This window comes from Fonsecaea erecta, assembly GCF_001651985.1.
Source record: "Fonsecaea erecta strain CBS 125763 chromosome Unknown Scaff13, whole genome shotgun sequence".
Lineage (NCBI taxonomy): Eukaryota > Fungi > Ascomycota > Eurotiomycetes > Chaetothyriales > Herpotrichiellaceae > Fonsecaea > Fonsecaea erecta.
In genome coordinates, this window is record NW_017387256.1 from 1,027,945 (window position 1) to 1,049,288 (window position 21,344).

Consider the following 21,344-nt stretch of genomic DNA (forward strand, 5'->3'; position numbering starts at 1 on the left):
CGGAAACACTCCCAATGTTGGAGGAACGCTGGCTGGAAGAAGGCTGAAAAAGACTCAAGCATGATGTCCACGGGACCCCTCGGCGGGGCTATGTATGTGGCGGCTGTTTCTTTCAGAGGGGATGGTCGTACGACGTATATATATCGCATAATCACACGTGGCTTTCTTTCACTTATATATTTGTTCGAAATCAGATTGAGCGAGGACGCGGCAGAGGTGTATAAGATAATAGTTGCCGAGGGAGTTGAGCGACCCAGCGACATAAGTAGAGGGACGGTTTGAAGCCACGCACTCAGCATCTCATTACGAGCATCAACATCATCATCAGCGTCCACATTCATCAACCTCATTACGATCATTACGGCACCGCCCGCCAAGTCCAAAGCAACGTCACATCCTTCCTTGCTGCCACACCTCGAGTACTGCACATCGAGACTTTCCTCCTTTGCGAGGGTGTCCCTGATATGAATCTCCAGCATCTCGTCAGCACAAAAGACAAAAAGCAAACTGAAAATCGCCGCCGGTGCTTCCTCGGTAACGAGCAGCAACTAGCCAAAAATGCCATTTCAGTATTTCCCAAAACGCCCCGGTATAGCTGACCTTCGGTGGTGGGTATCATGAATGTGTAGAAACTGTAGAAAATAGTTTCAGTTGAGCAAAAGGGTATTATTGCGACGAGGGGTATTCGAAAATGAAAAAAAGAGGCCATCGGTTGCCAGCATGATTAACATTGAAATGTGTCTGTGGTGGATTGGCCTTTAGCTTTGGCCAGGAGTTATCGGCAGAGAGCATCCTGAGGACGATGGACGTCGTCGGGGACGGCGGAGGGCAAATCAAGTTAGAACTGAGGAGCTGACCGTCCCGGATCGAACGGAAGGAAACTGTTTCGTACCATCGAATCGGACGACTTGACATGATCTCAACTTGGAAAGGCCTTCGAAGCCCCGAGTTGGAAAGTCGTGGTCGGGCCAGAATGCAGACCTAATAGGAGAGTTAAGAGAGAGTATCGGTACTGCTGGCAGCACCAAAGTTGATCAGACTGCCCACGGGCCGCCTGCCAAACCGCTCCCGCTTCCTCTGCCGCCTTTTAGCGGCGAGTTGAGGGCTCCAGACTCCGGCGAAAAGATCCTCGCATTCGTCCTCATCTTGCGAGTCGAATTCGAGGTCGTCAGTCGAGTCGGCTGCACGATCAACCAGCTTTCTCAGTTCCCTAGGAGGAAGTGGTAGGACTTCGTCATACGCGTAGGGCCCGGTCTGGTCCTCCTCATTCTCCCAGGAGACGTTGATGCGGATGCGTTTTGTCTCGAGGATAAATTTGCCAACCTTGTATTTCTGGCTTTCTTCGCTGGCTTCAACGTATTTCCATCCGAGGATACTCCCGCAGATTGCGCAGCTGATGTCGCTGACGACGTGCTGCCCCGTCACTAGATTTCGGGAGATGGACTTGTTCTGAAATGTATTGGGCAACGAGGGGGTCATGGTGTGGATGTGGCTTGTTGTCCCTTGAACCAAATATGCACGGCCATGTCTGCCCATGAAGCCTTTGCTGATGATCTGTGAAGTCAGGCACAGATCAGTGGAGCATTTGGCGCATTGGATGTGAGAGCTGTGGCCATTGAGGAACTTGTCCTCTGGTGGCACCACAGTAGATGAGGCGGATGAGACGGGTACGGGTATCGGGGTCGGGCTTCGAGTGAACGGGTTCGAAGAGGACGAGGCAGTAGTGTCGTCGGAAACATTGCTGTCGGTGCTCGACTGACGCGACTTACGGCGGAACGGGATCGAAGGGAGGAGGTAAGTCGGGAAGATGGGGAAGAAGGTGGAAGGGTCCGAGGTCTTGCGAAGAAAGGACATTGTCTCTGGGACTGAAGCGGGAGAGAGATGGCTTGTGAAGGGTGTTTGGGATTCCAGAGAAAGACACCGCAATCAGCAATCTGAGCAGCTGTGGTCTTTCATACCTCTCCCACGGTCGTATGACCAGAGCCTACGGAATCGCGGATGCGGATCAGTAAGGGAATTGGCCTGAAGCGGCGGCTAATGACGTCGGATGCCTGGCGTCAATTTGCAAATGCAGTGGTACATAGTTTGAGATAGAGAGGGGTAGGCAGCTCACGACACGCACAGGCGGTGTCCAGCTGGGAGATGAGATCTGGTGGACCAGCCACCTCAGGGTTGAAATGAATGATAGAATAATGAATGTCGGCTGCCGTAGAGGCTGGAGGCGGGAGGAAGGGCAATGCGGTCAGTCGATCATCCAGCAACCTTCTCTTTTGGTTTGCCCGCGTTTCTCTTGTCACCTGTACTTTCCCGATCAGGCCCGCGTGATCCTTCGGGTGTTCGAACGAAGCGGGTAATGCTGTGTCTGACGGGGACAACGACCGTGACAGACCCGTAGGAATGAGGAGAGGGCGAGAGGGCTCCGTGTCAGACCGATGACAAACCTCGGAGGTGAGGTGGTGTGAAAGGTGCAGGTGGATAATGAAGGTGGACAAGATGGACGAAGTGGACAGGTGGGGGAAGAAGGGGTGGCCTCCAGTTGGTCTCCAGTTGGCCTCTAGCTGCCCGTCTGGGTCCATCCGGCTGCCAACAGGCTTATCGATTAACAGTCTGGACCTGATGGGCGCCTGCAACCCCCTCTATTTGGCAACACTAGCGAACTCCCTGAGTGTCTGGCACCATCCTGCGATCAGAGCCGACTTCATGCAGGTTAGAGACTGGTGGAAAAATGTGCATTGGACATCCGCACAAGGCTTCTTCTCAAAAACCTGTACTCGTCTAAACAAGGAAATCCCACCCTGAACGCCCGTATATACTACATACATTCATCGTACTCGTAGACACTATATATCTTGTACTACTCGATATCCTTCAGCCCTCCACCTCGTCTCCTAGTTCACTGTGGGGGAGCCAGTGCTGTGCTTCCTGGGTCCCAGTGTTGTCGTCGATCAAGTAGCCCATTAAACCTCTCCGATGAAGCGGCTGGGGTTTGGCACGATGAATTGATTCGGCTGTTTGGGCAAGGCCGAATCACTCAGGTGCAACGGGGTGTTGAGCAGAAACGCCGAGTTGGTGTCAATAAAGACCAGCAGCCGCGACAGGAAGCCTTCCAGGCCCAGCGCAGTCAGGCCCCCTCTTGCTTCCACCATCCTGTTGACGGCTTCCATGTGACAGTGGTATGCGCTCTTATCCCCGAAGACCGCCTCGTAGCTTGCCATCTTGGCGACCGCGGCGACAATCTCGTCCCGATATGCCAGGCCTTTGGAGCCTGGAGAAAGGGCCCGGGTGATGCCGGAAATGGCACATTGTTTGAACAGCAAGATGGTCTCACCCATGGTCATGTCATTGTCCATTGTCGCATAGTGCGATGCCGCGAACAACACGATGACTTGGAAGACGATCGGCGAGCTAAGAACCATAGGGAACCAGAGGGTCTGGAGGAGGATGGACTGACTACCGGCATCGAGTTCAGGGACGGACACGGCGAGGTGTTCGAGGTCTGCGTCAAGGTCAGCACAGACTGTCCTGGAGGAAGGAGCAGGGGAGAGAACAATGGTAACCTACAATGACCCAAAGCGACGGACACAAAAGGGTGATGGTAAATAGGGCTCTTTGAGGCTGGGATCATGCTCGCCGCAGAGGGCGCAGTCAAGAGGCGGGCATTGCTCGCTGTCGCCGAGGCGGCCAGCGGTGGAGTTGGCCCTCGTGCTGGTGGTCGCTCGTCGGGCGGTCCTGTGCGAGTCGGGCTCGCGGCGGGGCTGCCATGTGGACTAACGCGAAGATCCCAAGTGGGATTTGGCTCGCGACGCTTCTTCTGCGATGGCCGTTGGGCCGAGCGGGAAGCCTGATAACGCGAAACCACAACACGGGCAACATGCGACCTGATCTCCCGGCGCATCTGCTGTGCTCGGTCCTCCTCCAACGGGCCAGCATCGATAAAAGTGAGGAGGGGTTGGACCATGTTTGGCTTGCCGGATTAGGAGAAACAGGCGAGCTTGCGTCGTGGCCAGTAACAGTGTCACCCAGTGTTGGGGTTGGTTTTGGAAGTGAGAGTCCAGCTTCTTACTGTTTCGGGCGACGTTGTACCCGGTGCAGATTAGCCGTGCCAAGCCGGCAAATCCCGCCGATGGCCCCATCTCAAATCTTACTCGTTTGCTTCACGGCACAGCGTCTGCTTCAGTCTCTTTTAGTCTTGTTTTATGCTTCATTCGCTCCACGCTATCAGCTACACTCCCAGGGCATTCAGCCAGCCACCTAATACGGGAACAGCGGATTGGGACGGTACTCTCAGGGATAGCCTCCATCCTGACGAGTGCCTGCTCCCTTAACGACTGGTGTATCCTCCATTGGCAAAGATTGTCTGGCCTGTGCCATCAACACCACGTCAGCCAGAGCTGGAAAGTGACAAAAAAAGGGGGAAACCGTACCGTTGATCCACGCCCCCTCGGTGCACAGGAACTTGTAGATCGGAGCAATGTCCTTGATGTCTGTGAGCCGACCGCCAATAGCATTGGACTTGTGAAAGGCAACCGCTTCCGGGGTCTCCTGGCCGTAGAAGAATGCTATCCGACAGGTCAGTCTGGCTCCATCGTAACCCGGTGAGATCATCATCCTGAGGTTTAGGCTCCTCGGTGCGAGATCGGCAGAGGCGCCACCAAATAACTGGGGAATGTGGCTTACGAGTATCCTAGTGAATGAACTTGTCAGCCTATTGTTTGATCTCAGGTACCGAGTACTGAGGAATACACACCATAGGCCCCGGAGCGACCGCATTGACACTGATCCCCTTCGGCATCAACTCTTTGCTCAAGCCCTTCGTGAACCACTCGACGGGGCTCTTACTCCCTTGGTAGGAGGTATAAGACGGTGCGTACGCTGCGAGGAGGCTGGTCACGGTATTGATGATCTTACCCCCATCACTAACACGTTTGGCCGCTTCCTGGGTGATGAAAAAGGCCGCTTTGGAGTTGATGGCGAACATGGTGTCGTACTCCTTCTCGGAGATCTCGACCAGGGGTTTCTTCAAGACCATGCCCACCGTGTTGATGACGATGTCAAGCTTCGTGCCAAAGTCTGCGGCAACACTATCGAATAATCTCTCTACACGTGCCGCCGTGGTCAGGTCGCCTTGGTACACCTTGACCTGGATGCCCTTGTGCTTGGACGAGAGGTCCGCCGCGAGTGCTTCGGCCGCCTTTTGTGTTGAGGCAGAGTTGTAGTGCAGGGCCAAATCTGACCTTTCGGCAGCAAAGAGGGTGGCGATCAGCGCCCCGAGATTCTTGCCTCCGCCTGTGATCAGGGTGGTCTTGCCGGAAAGTGACATGATGGGGGCAATCAGATGATTCACACAGATCGAATGCGTTCTGTGGGAGGATGAAGGAGACTTGGGGAGTCTGGTTCTTGCCAGGAATCCTCGGGTTACATGGCACCATTCTTATACCCTCTGCCTGTCTGCTTGTTTTCTCCCTTCCTTCCAAACACAGCCAAAACCAGTTGATTCCAGGCGTCGTGCCAAAAGAAAGCATGCACCGCGTACAAATGGGGATGATGGGCATTTTCTACGTACAGCATTAAGCCTGGCAACCATCCTGTGCTTCAGATCCAAAACTGAAACCAGCCAACCATTTGCCAAAAAGGCCCGAAGACTGGAGACTGGAGAAGTATGTTAACCAGAAGTGGTTGCTGCACGCAGGCATCGGACCTAGCGACGGGACGTGGGTGACGATCCTCTTTACGTAAAATACGCCGAGGCACAAGGGCCAACTCGCGCAGTGCATTTCCGATACTTCCCATCTTTTCGAATGAGGTCTAAATATGGCAGATCTGATGATTTGTTTAAGCTCAAATCCTTGCATGGGGATATCACTTCGAGCATGACGCAGTGTCAACCCGACATCTGAGTTGTGAAACCTCATCAGAGGTAAGAGAGCTGCTGATTGCTCTGACTGCGACCTCAGGGAAACTTATCCTGACACCTGACTCGTATAATTTAACGAAATTTGGCAAGTTGAGGGTGCTTCAGTTATCTTTCAGGTGACCAGGCCGCACTTGACTTCTTTCTCCTGGTGGAAGACAAAAGCATAAAGGGTCCAGGAATCATCTTTCGAACTTCAGACAGTCGAAGTTAAAGATGAATTCCATGTGCTGGCGCTAGATGGCTGTGCGTCGAGTCGCTGAGCACGCAAGATCGTCAAACATAAGATCGGGGACCATATCGAACTGACGTGCCACCACCCCCTGAACTCTCCTCGGAGAAAACAAGCCAAAACAGGGCTTCAAGATCTATGTTGGAAGGTGTATGAGCCTGTAATGACGATCGAGTACTGTTGAGGACCACGCTCAGAGACCACGAAGGTTTGAGACATGATAGGTCCGGAGGCTAATGATTGATATGTGATTCAGTGCAATGGTTTGAGAGTGATCAGAGTCGACAAGGACAGTTGGCGATTGAGGGCTGGAAGTACTCTAGATAAAGCGGTAGGTAGGTATCGAGTCTGTGTACTCGGTCGAGTCCTCGACATGTACTCGCGTAATTATGTGCAGCTTTCCGTGGGCGGGCTAGATTGGCTTGGCACTTAATATGTATGTATCTCGGTATGTAGGCCGCCTGACTGCGGCTGACTGGACGCAGTCTGTGAGCTGAACCCATCACCTCTCGATACATTAATTAGTACTACACCTCTGACTTTCTGGACCATAATCGGCCCCCGGCTGTCGTGAGGAGGCTGGCTGAAGACAACCCTCTTAAGGAAAAGACTGGCTACAGCGACTGCCTAACTGGCAAGACCGCAACAAGGTGTGCAGACTTCGCTTTCAGCATCGTGATCTCCTGCAAAGCTATCGGTGAGAAGACACTGAGGTTTGACCCATCCTTGTCTTGAATGGAACACATTGTCGCCCCAGTTGGACCACCCAGTGTCAGCGTCTGTGCCTTGAGATTATGTGCTCCCCTTTCACCGGCTTCATTTTCATCAGGATGCTTCTCGCTCGTGCTTGGCAATCGACTATGTGTGAGTCTACCATGCTCGCTTATAGCATATCTGGGGCTTGTGCATCATTCTGGACCTTACAAATCGTATCGCAATGCATGCAGAACCGTCTATTAAGTGCTCTTCCGCTGCAAGCGGTGCACCCTTTCAGAAAGACCGTCAGCCGCTGCGGACTGGTTATCTGCTTATGGGAATCGATTGTACCCTTTATAAAGAGGCATGTCCTCCCCGGAGAGGCAAACTGCGTCCGTCCATTGCTCACATTGAATCCGCAGACCTGTGTGATAAAATCCAACCAGACAAGCTTCTGCTGGTAAGATTATATTTACTCTCGCCTGAATGCCGTCCCATCCAGCCAAAATGTCTCAAGATAGTGGCACTCCCTTGGTCAGCGAGATGAAATCTACCGCTATGGCCACCAACAGTCAGATTGACTCCTCGGCGCATCCGGGCTATGGCGACGCAGGTCACGGAGGTAGTACTCCTGGCTCCAGCCGGTCAAGTCGGAGTCTGGACAAGCGCATGGAGTTCCGTCAACGGGTAGGGATCAAACCAGAAACCGGTGCGACCTCCCCAATGCTGCCCTTCATGTTCCAAGAGCCGTAATGCAAAGACGCAGAGGTGGACACAAATGGACTTCTGCAACGAAACAGAATACTGACAAAACACTCGGTTGCAACAAAAAGGCGATTTGCCGGAGCAATTCCTCTTCCGCAACCGCCTCGAAAAAGCATACAAGGACCAAACCCGTTTCTATTACATCGTCATGTGCGTCTCGCACGGCATGCTCTGGCTTCAGATCGGCATTGGCGCCAGCGTCACCGCCCTTGGGACCACGAGTACGTTCATCCCGTCGTTGAAGGGACTGAGCTTGAGTTATTCTTGAGAAACCGCGGTTCCCTACTTGATCAACATAACCACTGACCGCCAAATCTGCAAGATTCAAACGCCGCGAGAATCGCCATAACCGTGCTGGGAGCCGTCAACACCGTGATCGCCGGCTTCCTGACGTTCCTCAAGAGCAGGAACCAGCCGAACAGGGCGTTGCAGTTCAGGAACGGTCTGCGAGGCGTGTACGAAGATCTGTGGCAGATCGATGCGGAGATGCTGAGTGGTAGGGCAGACATCGACGTGGATCAAAAGGTGGACGATTTGTGGAAGAAGTACAAGGAGGTCACGGCCGAGGCGGAGGTGGGTTGCTTCCCTGCCCCACGCATAACGCTACTCCTTTTCAACCTCATTTTTGAAGGTCCCTGGAGAGACTAACCATCGCGATCACACTGCAGGCAAACTACCCGGATCTCTGGGTCAGTCTGGGCAAGCTGATCAAGCCCGCCGACGGGGACAAGCATCCCAGCACCCAGTTAAAAGACGTCTCGCCGGGAGAGGACGATGAGGAACGGAAAAAGCCCTCGCGCGAGGTTTTGATGCCGAAGACAGGGGCTTGAACATAGTCCATCGCAGTGTATTTGGGTACCCGGAGAGGAGGGCTTGGACAATAGCCTATAGGCACTCTCGGAGCAATCGGAGTGATTCGGCATCGGGCATGGCAAGCTGGGAATGGGGATTGGGAAGGGCTCATATCATACCCTTCCGGGCGCGTCAAAGATCCTCTGTTTGGCCCCATGCGGAATTATATTTTCTGAATATACATCGGCCTATACCGTCGCTCAATTCACAGGAGTTTCCAACTTCGCTTGGCTTTCTTGTGCAATGACAGGATGGTACTCGCCCTTCTGAAACAATAGTTCGTCGTCCATATCCACCGAGCGATCGATTTTAAAGTACCGAATCTCCCACTCCTCGTCGATAACGTCGCCATAACTTTCCAACTCGGCCCAGAGGTCCGGATAGGCCTTCTTGGCCCACTTCTCCACCTCATCCTTACGATACTGCCAGGGTATGGCGTTGTAAAAGGTGCCAATGGTGACCGCATCGGGCGGCTCGCCGATGTCACGTTCCATAAGCTCGATCAATTCCACGACATTTTCGAATTCGGACTGTCCGGCAAGAGCGCCGATGTAAGCATCATAGACTTCTTTTGTGATGACGAGGTTGAAACTCTGCATCAACGCCATAATACGTCTTGCCTCGTGTCCGCCCTGTGGTATCCACCTCTCACACGCACGCAGAGCCAGGACAAAAGAGCTCATGGTAGGCCCCTCATGCGACTCCATGATCTTCCAAAAATGGTCGATGATCGCGACGAACGGTTGTTGACACTCGGTATATGCTGCCATAAGCCCATTGTGGATGCGCGTAGTCTGGTCGACTTCTAGGTCTAGTTTGAGCATGTTGTAAACCATCTGAAGTCCGTCGATGTCCTTACACTTGGCGATACCCTGAAAGCATTTCGCGTATGCCTCGGCAGTGGGCCGAGCTTCAAGGTCTTCACGCTGCCGCATATGTCCAAAAACGAGGCAGGCCAGGTCAGGCCGATTCCGATCAAAAAATGACTGCATCAACGTAATGCGGTCTCGTACCGGAGCTTCCGGGAACGCATGGCGGAACAGTTCGTAGGCGTTGTAGGCGCGTTGATCCTTGACGGTCGGGTCGATGATGAACTGACGGAAGACAGCTGCTATTCGAGCTCGGTCATCTATGGGATAGGAATCGACTCTGTGGCGGAGCAAACCAGTTGCTTCTTCCAATTCGTCTTTCTGAAGGAAGACATGGCACAGACCCGCGATGGCTTCAGCCTCGAGCTCTGCCCCACTTTCGAGTAGATGGTCGACGATTTGCATGAGGTGAATGTATTCCGGATCTGCAGAAAAGGACAAAGCAGCGATGTAGTGGTTGAGAATGGGAACGTCGGACCTGTCGACCGGTATATCTTCTCTGGAAAGAAGCTCGTATGCCTGGGCTGCAGCAGCACGATCTCCACGCTGCAATTCGTACTTCAACTGCAAGGCTCTAGTTCTGGCGTCTGGATGAAGGCCAAGAGATTCGGCTAGGTCCAGATACCGTGTGGCTGTCTCGGGGCTGTTTTGCGAAAAGGCGTACTCGATAACTCGGTTCAGGCTTTTCATAGATACTGCGTCCGTGACGCCTCTGTCGGATAGCTGTTGAATCATCTGCCGTATGTGATTCACATCCGGATCATGCGTAGCATGCCAGAGAAGAAGAGTTCCTGCCATATCGCCTGAATCGGTCCTCTGTTGCAGCTGATGCACCGCCTTTGCGCCCCATTCAAGTTCCCCATTCTGCATCGCACAGTCCACAACCTTGACCAATGTCGGCGTGGTCGGCACCTGGCCTTCCGCCAAAGGCAGGGAAAAGACTTTTTTCAAGGTAGAGATCTCGTCATGCTGGGCAAAATAAGTGATTAATATTTCCTGAGACAGAGCATCCAGAGGCCCAACAGTTTGCTGCACCTCTTGAATGAGCTTCCAAAACTCTGACATTCGTCCTTCATTCGCCAGACCTCTCAATATAGCCATCCACATGGGAAAGCTGGCTATCTTGGAGTTATCTGGAGATTTGCGAAGGAGCTCGAGAGCTTCTTGGGCGGACCCTGTCTTGGAAAGCACGGTAATGTAGGTCAGCAAGAGTGAACCCTGGGGCCGATAATGTCGGCCCGGTTGGACAGGCACCTTCATTGCCTCTGCAGGCCCCAGCCGATCTTTGAGTGCATCGAAGACCAGCGTCGCTAGAATTCGGGCATCGGTCCGAAATCTATCATGACCTGTAGAAGATGCTAGTGCCAGCAGAATGTTGTCAAGATCTTCTTCTGACAGACTCGTCTTGGTGTCTTCCGTCAAAATGTGTCCGCGCTCTTGTAGATGCTTGAAGGCCTCTGTGGCCAGAAATACTTCATTTCTCGTCAACCGTCGTGGCGTCTCAATTCTTGAAGCAAAGAGGAATCTGAGAGCATCAACGACCTCATTTTCCGGGGGCAAACGAGACTGGCTTCTTCTGGCCCTGATGAGATCAACCAGCTTGCTCAGCGCAAGTTCGACATTGGCGGGAGTGCTTTTGGCATCCTGGAAGCCTTGTCGAGCACCACCAAAATTCAGCCCAAAGAGATGGCGTCTTTGGTGCAAGTGGTAAGAGGTGCGGGTATACTGAGGAAGTGGTCTTCTGCCGATGACCCTTTGACAGTCTCGAATAGCATATGGTTTGTTGGCAAGGATTGCGCGGAAGACGCCCCGGGTCAAATGCGAGAACTTCATGGCCAATTGTTAGCACACCCGCTGCGATGGTACTTTAGAAATTGAACGTTCCGAGAAACATGATCAACAAGGAGGAAGAGGGTTGAAGAGGACTGTGAAGCCGAAAGAAATCGTGGTGGCATGATGTTGTTACTGCGTAATGTATGCAGAAGGTGACCGCAATCGAAATGCGGAGTGTCGGCGCACCTTCCTTTTCGGATTGCCTCCGACACTGCGGAAAATGCAATCTTCCAATGCTTTCAATCTGCAAACTGACCTCAAGAGGTTCATTAGCACCAATTGCTTTCCAGCCAAAGTCCATTGAAACATGTCGGCTCAGCTCGCCTCCAGCCTGAGGCTGCAGCTGGGTCGTGCAGGCAGATCTGCCACCGGTTCTCCCCTGAACCGTACGTCGTTTGATGTTGACAGAACGGCGCATTTCACTAACGCTGTGCAGAGACCTTCAAGCGCGCCGCCGGAATGACCGTCCGAGAAGCTGAACGGCGAGCAGCAGTGGCACAGGAAAACCAAGCCATCGCACGACAACTCACGCGACCTTGGAAAGCGGGCGACGTATACGCCCCTCACGATCTGAGTGCTGCTGAAGCTCGCAAATGGAGAGTCAAACATCGACCCACGACTGACGCGTTTGATGCACTATCCGTCAATCCCCTCAGCTTGTACAAAGTGAGCTTGCAACCTCAAGGGCGTGGCATGCTGATGCTAAGCCTTCCCTAGAATTTCTCTGTAATGTCTGAATATATGACTGAGATGGGTCGGATCCGGCATTCGAACTCGACGGGACTGCGACCAGTCAATCAAAGAAAGATTGCGAAGGCTATCCGAAGGGCGATAGCATTGGGTCTAATGCCAAGTATACACAAACACCCCGAGATCATCAAGGAAGAAATGCAGGGGAGAATGCTAAACACTGGGCGAGTGAGATGAGGGTGACTCTCGTGATTCGCAAAGGATGGCAAAACTGTCACTGGCTTTAACAACATTGATGCCCTAGGCCATTGACAAAAAAGGATTCAGAAACGAGCGCGAATCGAACCCTTCCACCTCGAAGGCCGTCGGACCACATGTAAGAAGAGGCCTCTGCATGCTGGCTGAGCAGACGCCAATATCCCAAAGCCAAACGAGAGTCTGCGATCAGCACAGCTCCCAAATAAAAAAAAGCCCTAACCGGCAAGCCACCCTAGCCGGTACTAGGAAAAGGGATACGAGGAGGACAAACACCGTCACCTTCCCAGGGATCGGGCATTTTTCCGTAGCCAACTTGCTTCATCGTGCCCTGATTCACTCTCCAGATACACCGTGGGGCGCATGGCATACTGTGCGAGAAGGTGGATTGTCTCCAATATTCCAACGGGTGCCGCAACTTAATCGGTCTACGCCTTTTATCCATCTTCTTTGAAGGGTGCGTTAGTGGGACCTGGAGTAGGACTGTTCGACAAGTGCCGGTCTAGCTTGGCAATTATGAACAGAATTCTGGTGGTTCAACTGACGCGAGTGACTTGGGTCAGAGTGGATGCGGTGCGGCAGAAAAAAGGGCTGGACCTCGAAATGGGGCATATGGGAGTCTACCATGCATGTAACTATATATCAACTCGACTGAGATAGACGACTCTCGACAATTCCACGCTTATGGTGTGTCTGTGTGCTTGTCCGTGCAAAGACAAGCAGAATCTGAGATCCAGAAATCAAAATATCAAGAGAGTTCTCGTCTTCGTCCTTCGATGTGCAGCATCTCAAGGAGCCATCCTCGTGGTTCAGACACAGCCTCGCGGCGCAGCCTTGTGGCCTTGCCCAAACGAGAAGTCTATTTGTGCCTTGCGAATCTTGCGACCTGCAATATTGTTCCCTACCCGCATCTCAACTCAACAAAGCTCTTCAAGGCCCTTGTGTTCACTCCTGCGAGACCCATACATGAAATAAGATGTCCATAACCGCCGAAGGCATCTATGCCGCACTTCCGTCCACCTCGAGAGGCTTGCCTACCCCTCTAAGCTCTGACTCTAAGGGCGAGCGCATCGCGTACGCCGCCAACAAGTCTATATTTCTTCGGTCCATCGACAATCCTGCCATATCCACTCAGTATACCCAGCACACAACCACCACCACTGTCGCCAGATTTGCCCCCTCCGGCTTTTATTGTGCCTCTGGGGATGCCTCAGGTATCGTTCGTGTTTGGGACTGCTCACCCAATGGGTCGGGGGCGACGAAAGGGGAATATGCCATCATAGCAGGCCGGATAAATGATATCGCGTGGGACGGTGATAGTCAACGTATTATAGCAGTGGGAGATGGAAAACAACGTTATGGACACTGCGTCACGGCAGACTCGGGCAACACGGTAGGAGAGATAAGCGGGCACTCTGCACAGGTCAATGCTGTCAGCATAAGACAACAGAGACCCTTGCGAGCGGCTACCGGAGGCGATGACAAGAACTTGGTCTTCTATCACGGCGCTCCGTTCAAATTCAATGGCATTCCTGGGCGAGGGAACCACACAAACTTCATCTACGGGGTTGCCTTCTCACCTGACGGCAATCACTTGCTCAGCGTCGGCGCGGACAAGAAGATTTGTCTATATGACGGGAAAACTGGGGAGGTGAAGACGGAGGTCGCAGACAGCGCTGAAGGCCACAAAGGCAGTATCTTTGGAGTCTCCTGGTCCAACGATTCAAAGAACTTTGTGACTTGTTCCGGGGACCGGACCGTCAAGACCTGGGATGTGGAAGCTGGGAAAGTCACCCATACCTGGACTTTTGGCGACGCGATGGCTGTTTCAGATCAGCAAGTCGGCGTCGTATGGCCCGCAGGCAGATCAGATGGATTGATTATATCTTTGTCCCTGAGCGGCGACCTCAACTATCTGAACAGCGGCTCGAGTAAACCGTCCAAAGTTATTTCAGGTCACCAGAAGAACATCACGGCACTTACATCTTCCGGGGATGCTGAGAATGCAACCTTATGGACAGGCAGCTACGAGGGCCGACTATGCTCCTGGGATGCTGCCAACGGTACAGCGGAGACAATCGAGGGGGATGGTCCAACCAACATCATCTCCGGACTGGCTGCGGCGCCTTCTCGGAAGCATCCTCAAGTCTTTTCGGTCAGTTGGGACGATTCCTTGAGAACAGTCGACGCCGGAGCCAAGACGTTCACAGGAAAATCGACCAAATTATCCTCGCAGCCAAAAGCTCTGACCTGCACGACGGATTCTCTGGTTGTGGTAGCTCAACTAGAAAGCGTCATTGTCTACAAAGATGGGGAGGAGGACGGCGAGCTGCCCTTGAAATCAACACCCACATCTCTTGCATCTCACGGTAGCACTGTTGCGATCGGTTCTCAGGATTCCAGTCTTCGCCTCTTCTCGGTTGTGCCAGGAAAGGCGCCCAAGCAGATCGCGTTCGTCGAACAGGTGTCTGCTCACCCGCTAACAGCCATATCATTCTCAAATGATGGCTCGATGTTAGCAGCCGGCTCTGCGGCGGGAAAAATCTACGTCTACAAGATCAGCACTGGAATCACAGGCCTTGTCACGGGGACCTCCTCGCTCGAGCTTGTGACCGATCGGTGGAGTGCTCACACGGCGAAGATCACCAGTATCGCCTGGAATCCAGAAGGTACAGGAGCGGCTTCTGGTAGCTTGGATACCAATATCTTTGCTTGGAGTTTGAAGGAACCTGGTAAACGTGTGAAGGAGACGAATGCGCATAAGGAAGGGGTCAATGGGCTGGTTTGGCTCGGAGACACGGTGTACAGCACAGGAGCTGACGCCACAGTCAAGAAGTGGAAGATCAAGATAGCTTAGATGGATCCATAGACGTTACGAGGCACATGGCATGACGAGTTGACGATAGACTCAGCAGGTCTCCTGGATGAGACAGCCTGGTGGAGTGAGTGGAAGAGACAGCGGCAACATCGCACCACGTCGAGGGTGGGCCGCGGAATGATAGCATCAATAGCATGCACTTGCCAGGAGAGTCCCTTGGTGAGAGAGTTGTAGCAATTTCGTCTGGATTTTCCCTGAATGGTCGTTGCTCAACCGTCCAGAGTCTTTTTCGAGACTGGGAAAATTGGTGTTCGGTTCAACCGAAAGTCTCGCCGTGTCACTACTCCGCAACTTTCCCTCACCACATCATCCAACTGCGACTCGGACGGCAGATATCTCAGAGATTTGATTCATCTTCCTGCCATCACACAACAAGAGCCCATGTCGAGACGTGCATTGCACTGATTCTCTGCATGAGCAAAGGCCTGTTCCGTGACGCGCTGCGCATGCGCGCTCCGTAAATCCCGGTGCCTCCTGGTCCAGCATGGCTGCGTTCGATGAGACCTTCAACCCCGCCGCTCTGACACGCTCTGACACGATCACTTCTACAACGAGCACGGCGAAGCCTCCGCCAGGCTCGGCGTCGAAGCAGCCGAAAGTCGCTCAAAGCTATCCTCGAGTTGACTTGGAACCGCTGTATACCGAACTAAAGTCGCTCATCGGCCACAACTGGGACACGTACTTCGACGCTATAACGAGGTTCATACGAGGTAAGATGGCCTCCCGGCTTGAGCGATCGGACTTGGAGGCTGACCTCTTATCCGCAGGTGAACTCAATGCACGAGAATTTGGCGACCTGTGCGATGTCTTTATTTACGCGACCCCTCAGACCGAACATGCACACAACTCTTTGATATTAGCCATACTATGTAACACCGGCAAAGATCCTCCTGAACCGGGGCTTGCAGCATGGGTCAGCGCAACAACAGACAAGTCCGCCCTGAACTCCGGCACGAAACCCGCAGCCACCAGCGATGCAAGCGAACAGCGACTCAAGGCCGAAGTAATGGCCCTGCCCGCCCGGGACCGACGACGCATCAAAGGAGCTGCAAACGATAAGGCAGACGAGGAGGCGGCCGCTCGGAGGAACCCATACGAAGACCTGTATCTGGCGGGCAGGATCAAGGTTCCAGAGACCGCCGCCAATGCAGCAGCAGGAGGTCTGACCAAGACAAACTGGGACTTGGAGATCAGAAAAAGATATCTGCAGCCACTTTTCGCAGAGACGCTGGAGTTCCCAGACACGACGACGATACACTCCCGTATTGTCCCCATTTGCTATGAAGAGTCCATCGCGCAAGGGTGCTCAATACAGTGCGCTGAGTTGGTCGGAATTGCCGCGGAGACATACTTGAAAGGCGTGCTGGCCGAGGTCATGAATCGAACCCGATCCAACGGCCCACGGTACGAGCACAGTGCGGGCGGAACCATCTTGACCAGCTCCTACAAGAAGAGAATAGACCGGGAGGATGAGGAAGTGAAGGCCGGAAAGCTTCAGAGGACTCGTGACGATGACCTATTACCAACTGAAGCTCAGTTCGCATATGCAAGGCGTCCCATCGGCATGGCGGATCTGCAACTCACTGCTCAAGTCGGTCCTTTACCTTGGAATGCAATGCCCTGTATTGGATATGCCGTGGGCAACGCTTCGGCCGGTTACGATCATGATCAATGGCTCATGGATCAAGATCAGATGACGGCCGTGACGACGACGAATGGACACGTGGATTCAGCCGAGGACAGTATGGATATCGACAGTACCGATAACTATGGCTGGGAAGGTGCCGGGCCGCAGGACAGAACTGGTCTGGATTCTGTTCTTGCCGATTGTCTGGCTATTCGTGTGTAGGGGACACAGCAACCTCAAGAGCAGGGGCAAGAGAAAGTAAAGGCGATCGAAGTGAGCGATCCTCATAAGCTCAAGCAGAGTGAAGTGCCACGGGTCGATAACATGCTGGGTTTGGCTGGTGGTCGCCGTGAATGTATCAAGGCACGGTACAGAAACTCAAGCGGTTCCTGGAGGACGTTCTCAAGAAAACGACGAGCCGTGTCCGATCTGAGAAGGCCCCCAAGGTTAAGCGACAAGTCCTATCCTCAGAGCCGTGGTCTGCGGAGCACAGCCGGGCTTAACAAATCGCGGCGATGTTTAACGATGTTTCAAGAATTTGAAGTTATGATTCAACGGGACCGCAATTGCATGGCGTTATTGCTTTTGGTGTTCTAGCCATGGGGGCCCAAGTCCATCGCCCGTTGCGAAAGGGACAGGAATCGCAACGGGAATGTTATGGGAATGAAGCCACATGATACCCCTGGGCGAACTGGCTACCTACCCTCAAGAAGCAGGATTCGGTCGGTAGTGGAGTTCAGCAACGGCTCACGTCTAGACATACGCCGAGGACGAAAGATTGTCTACCTCCACCAGTCGAACCGCATGGAGGATGCTGAAGCCACCCTTTTTCCTTGATGAGAGTGACGGCGAGAATGATGGCGGTTGATACTCCAAAGTGATTGCACGTGTGTATGAGAACCGACCAGTTCAATCCAGCTTTCCACCTTTTCCCTTTTCAAGCAACCTTTGTCGAGCAAAGCGAGGCATGATCCCATTTGGACATATTTGATGGTCCTCTGTACTGTGTATTTCGGAAACAACACAATGATCAGACCAGTCTACAATTCATCCTTCACCCCTTGTCCTCCTGCCTGCGCCTTCTCCGCCTTCCCTACCGAATCTTTGACCATCAATGCCAGGATGTCGACCAGCAGATCACTAGCCGCCACACTCGTCACCTCTGCTGCGGTGTCATACGGCGGGCTCACCTCGACGACGTCCGCGCCGACCAACCGCACGCCTTCCAGACCCTTAATGAACCGCTTGACCTCGCGCGTTGTCCAGCCTCCGGACTCGGGCGTGCCCGTAGCGGGGGCTATGCTGGGGTCCAGGACGTCGATGTCGATGCTGAGGTAGACGGGCCTGTCCGTTCCGACGATGCTGCGCACCCGATCGGCGATTCCCTGCATGCCCCGGGGTTCCTCGTCGATCTCGTGCGCCTCGATGATCTCAAATCCAACCACGTCCTTGTCCGTGACGTAGTCCTTGGGGGAGAACAGCTTCGTCCTCAGCCCGCCGTGCACGCTACTCCCCTTGGCGATGCACCCTTCCCGGGCGGCGTGCCAGAAGAAAGTCCCATGGGTGATGGCGCTCTGTTCCGAGACGATGCCCGTGTACCCAGCGTATGGGTCCCAGGTGTCTAGGTGGGAGTCGAGGTGGATGACGGAGATCGGGCCGTAGACTTCCTTGAGCGAGCGCAGGATCGGGAGGACGATCGAGTGGTCGCCTCCCAGAGACAAGACTCGGGGATGCTGCCATGTTCTGCCCTGAAGGGTCTTAGCCGACGCCGTGGAGGGGGAAGTGGTGTTGTGGAACAAGATCTGCCGGTAGCCCTGCTCCATCTGGCGGAAAGCGTGCTGGGCGTCGAACGGGGTGAGAGGGATGTCTCCACAGTCCACGATGTTCAAGCCCCCCTCCGTCAACGGGTCAATGCCCCATACCGTGTTGTAGCTCCTGCCTTTCTTCTCCCTGGAGCTGGCAGCACGGATGCCTCTGGGCCCAAAACGTGCGCCGGGGCGGTACGACGTCGATGTGTCGTAGGGGAACCCCACGATGGCAATGTCCAGGTCGGACGCGTGGCGGGAGGAAAAACACCGTTCCCACGGCAGATGGGCGAAGGTGACGGGCTGAGAGAAGGGGAGGTCTTTGTCGAGGTCCTCGAGGGGGTAGGGGTAGTTGGGGCCGACCGAGAAGGAGAGCGGTGCTTCTTCTGATTCTGAGGAGGCATCGGGAGTATTGTGAGAGTGGGCGTGACAGTTGACATGAGTGAATACAAGGGAGGTGAAAAGCACCAAGTGTGTCAGAGTGACTCGGGTCCTTCTCGCCATTGTTATTGCTGAAGGGTGGCCAGTGTCGTGGTTTGGTTGGCCTTCACACAGCTGCTACTGCGGCTTCTGCTTCAAACTTCCTCCCCGTGCTCTTCGTATGCTACTGGGGCCGGCCTGTTGCGTGTTCCTATCAGGGGTAGTAACGACGTCCTCGGCCACAAACTGGGTTGCTGTTGAGAGATATACAGTATCTGCTTGTTGTAAGCATAATACTCCGTATTACCTTGCGAGCTAGTCAGTTAGCTGTACACGGTGTACATAAAATCCAAGCAAGCAAGCAAGCAAGCCCTCCCACCGGCACGCACGCCACAACACGGCCTGGCTGGCCGGCCAGCCAGGCTCTTTATACTCCGAACGCATTCAATCCCGCGGGGAAGGAACAAAAAAACTGTGTCAATCAGCTGTCCCGTTCCCGTTTCCCGTGTTGGTGGCCAGAAGCAAGCAAGCATGCATGCGTGCCTAGCATTCCCTTCCTAGACGGGACGGACAAGTCCTTGATACGAATCTGCCACGCGCCACAGATATGCAGCTGGCATCTCCGTTTCCCCACGCTCGTTGAGAAGCGCGCGCGCGAGGCGAGAATGTGGTGGAGCGGATGGGCGACGTTGCGGCTTTGCGGCGTTGCTGTACGAGGTAATATGGATTACGGAGAACGGGTTTCGGTTTAGGGTGCGTCGGATGAACTCGAGCCGTTAGCAAGCTAAGTTGGCTAGCATCACCGTAGCAAACTACAGCGAAGGACCTGTGGGTGTGGCTGTGGGGAGGGGGGTATTTGCGTATAGAAGGATAAAAGGCAGTAGTATACGATGATTGTGGTGGTGGACAACTCCGACTATCTTTGAAGCATCCAGCCTCCGGGGTAGAGCGGGCAGATCCAGGGGAGAAGCTCTTTATCCAATGTTTTAGGCCTTCTGTCTTACCATGTCGAACATTGTGGTTGAACCCGGGTGGCTCAGGGGCGATATACGTATATCTCTGATCGTTTGTGTCCGTTGTCTTTCTCTATCTCTTTCGTGTGCCGAAACGCCGTCTAGGTAATAGGGGAAAGGGGGTTACGGAGGTGTCTGGATCATGACCTCAGTTGAATACCACCGTCTTATGCCCGTTCAAAAACACTCTTTTCTCTGACCACCATTTGACTGCCGCGGCCAGCACCTGGCTCTCCACATTACTCCCCTCGTCCACGAGTTCCTTGGGCGTCATGCTATGATCCACTCTGGTGACCCTCTGCTCGATGATCGGGCCTTCATCCAAATCGGCGGTGACGAAATGAGCCGTGGCGCCAATGATCTTGACGCCTCTTTCAAAGGCCTGGTGGTAAGGCTTGGCCCCTTTGAAGGAAGGCAAGAAGCTGTGATGGATGTTGATGATTTTGCCAGACATGGCTTCGCACAGCTTTGGTGAGAGCACCTGCATGTACCGCGCCAGCACTACTAGGTCGATGTGGTTTTCTTTGATGAGCTCCAGAATACGAGTTTCCTGTTCAGCCTTGGTGTCCTTAGTGACAGGCAGGTGGTGAAAAGCAATGTTGTAGCTCTTGGCTAGCGGCTCGAAATCCTGATGATTCGAGACAATTAACGGTACTTCAATAGCCAATTGTCCCTGCCAATACTTGTTAGAATCTCAGAACTAACCGTGGCAGAACGCAACAGCATCAACTTATCGAAAGAGTAAACATAGTCATTCAACACGAGGGAAGCTCACAGTCTTCTGGCGAAAAAGGAGGTCGTTCAAGCAGTAGCCGATCTTGGAGACCATGATCAAAACCTTGGGCTTCTCGGCCACAGGCCTTAGCTCGTAGTCCATTTTGATATCGTTTGCTAGCTCATCGAACGAGGGTATCAAGAATTTGGTGTTGTCCGCCGGTCCAAAATGGACTCTCATGAAGAATTTCTCCGAAGTCCGGTCGCTGAATTGCTGCAAGTCGAGGATGTTGAGGTTATTCCGAGCGAAGATGCCTGTGACAGAATGGATAATCCCCGGCTTGTCTGGACATGACAGGGTCAGAATGTGGTCGTTGGCCATCTTTGCGAGGATGGAGGAGTCCTGGACCGAAGCGGTAGAAAACGGAAGTCTCGTCGATGGCGGCAATTTAGATTTCTCTAGCACAAACTGTACCCGCGAGGGTAATTGCAATATCAGTCTCCGACTTGCAAGTCTCGCTCCGCTCAATATGAGAAGCATCTGCCTCGATCTTGCTCTTGGAAATTTGTCTGCTCGCGTGGCTCGATCGATCGCCGAAAATTTTGCCAATATCAAAGTGCACTTGAGACACCATTGCCTCACCGTACAAAACCTGCATAGAGATACGGTGAAGTGCCACAGTGCTTCTCCATATTCTGCCGTTCCCTGACTCGCCGGATATGGGTGAGGCGCAGTCAGGCACAATTAGGCACCGGCACCCATTCACCTCCACTTCTGGGCGCC

The 21,344-nt window shown here is 53.5% G+C and overlaps 10 protein-coding genes across 10 annotated transcripts; 4 read left to right on the top strand and 6 right to left on the bottom strand.

The window, feature by feature from the left end:
- Positions 1 to 993: 993 nt before the first annotated feature.
- AYL99_11261 (hypothetical protein) lies at positions 994 to 1,854 on the bottom strand (the record flags this gene model as incomplete). The annotated part of the gene is made up of 1 exon (XM_018842767.1): positions 994 to 1,854. One exon carries the CDS (start codon positions 1,852 to 1,854, stop codon positions 994 to 996), a length of 861 nt encoding a protein of 286 aa, XP_018688180.1.
- Positions 1,855 to 2,957: 1,103 nt separating this feature from the next.
- Positions 2,958 to 3,958, bottom strand: AYL99_11262 (hypothetical protein; the record flags this gene model as incomplete). Its single annotated transcript, XM_018842768.1, has 2 exons — positions 2,958 to 3,496; positions 3,562 to 3,958. The coding sequence occupies 2 exons, from the start codon at positions 3,956 to 3,958 to the stop codon at positions 2,958 to 2,960; spliced, it is 936 nt and encodes a 311-aa protein (XP_018688181.1).
- Positions 3,959 to 4,321: 363 nt separating this feature from the next.
- AYL99_11263 (hypothetical protein) lies at positions 4,322 to 5,320 on the bottom strand (the record flags this gene model as incomplete). Its single annotated transcript, XM_018842769.1, has 4 exons — positions 4,322 to 4,362; positions 4,425 to 4,559; positions 4,678 to 4,684; positions 4,748 to 5,320. 4 exons carry the CDS (start codon positions 5,318 to 5,320, stop codon positions 4,322 to 4,324), a joined length of 756 nt encoding a protein of 251 aa, XP_018688182.1.
- A 2,026-nt stretch (positions 5,321 to 7,346) lies between these two features.
- AYL99_11264 (hypothetical protein) lies at positions 7,347 to 8,434 on the top strand (the record flags this gene model as incomplete). Its single annotated transcript, XM_018842770.1, has 4 exons — positions 7,347 to 7,548; positions 7,673 to 7,825; positions 7,927 to 8,177; positions 8,273 to 8,434. The coding sequence occupies 4 exons, from the start codon at positions 7,347 to 7,349 to the stop codon at positions 8,432 to 8,434; spliced, it is 768 nt and encodes a 255-aa protein (XP_018688183.1).
- A 222-nt stretch (positions 8,435 to 8,656) lies between these two features.
- Positions 8,657 to 11,158, bottom strand: AYL99_11265 (hypothetical protein; the record flags this gene model as incomplete). The annotated part of the gene is made up of 1 exon (XM_018842771.1): positions 8,657 to 11,158. The coding sequence occupies one exon, from the start codon at positions 11,156 to 11,158 to the stop codon at positions 8,657 to 8,659; it is 2,502 nt and encodes an 833-aa protein (XP_018688184.1).
- A 307-nt stretch (positions 11,159 to 11,465) lies between these two features.
- Positions 11,466 to 11,875, top strand: AYL99_11266 (ribosomal protein S18; the record flags this gene model as incomplete). The annotated part of the gene is made up of 2 exons (XM_018842772.1): positions 11,466 to 11,544; positions 11,595 to 11,875. 2 exons carry the CDS (start codon positions 11,466 to 11,468, stop codon positions 11,873 to 11,875), a joined length of 360 nt encoding a protein of 119 aa, XP_018688185.1.
- A 1,204-nt stretch (positions 11,876 to 13,079) lies between these two features.
- On the top strand, positions 13,080 to 14,960 carry AYL99_11267 (hypothetical protein; the record flags this gene model as incomplete). The annotated part of the gene is made up of 1 exon (XM_018842773.1): positions 13,080 to 14,960. The coding sequence occupies one exon, from the start codon at positions 13,080 to 13,082 to the stop codon at positions 14,958 to 14,960; it is 1,881 nt and encodes a 626-aa protein (XP_018688186.1).
- Positions 14,961 to 15,465: 505 nt separating this feature from the next.
- AYL99_11268 (hypothetical protein) lies at positions 15,466 to 16,830 on the top strand (the record flags this gene model as incomplete). Its single annotated transcript, XM_018842774.1, has 2 exons — positions 15,466 to 15,691; positions 15,749 to 16,830. The coding sequence occupies 2 exons, from the start codon at positions 15,466 to 15,468 to the stop codon at positions 16,828 to 16,830; spliced, it is 1,308 nt and encodes a 435-aa protein (XP_018688187.1).
- An 818-nt stretch (positions 16,831 to 17,648) lies between these two features.
- AYL99_11269 (agmatinase) lies at positions 17,649 to 18,917 on the bottom strand (the record flags this gene model as incomplete). The annotated part of the gene is made up of 1 exon (XM_018842775.1): positions 17,649 to 18,917. One exon carries the CDS (start codon positions 18,915 to 18,917, stop codon positions 17,649 to 17,651), a length of 1,269 nt encoding a protein of 422 aa, XP_018688188.1.
- Positions 18,918 to 19,994: 1,077 nt separating this feature from the next.
- Positions 19,995 to 20,942, bottom strand: AYL99_11270 (formyltetrahydrofolate deformylase; the record flags this gene model as incomplete). Its single annotated transcript, XM_018842776.1, has 2 exons — positions 19,995 to 20,519; positions 20,622 to 20,942. The coding sequence occupies 2 exons, from the start codon at positions 20,940 to 20,942 to the stop codon at positions 19,995 to 19,997; spliced, it is 846 nt and encodes a 281-aa protein (XP_018688189.1).
- Positions 20,943 to 21,344: the final 402 nt, after the last annotated feature.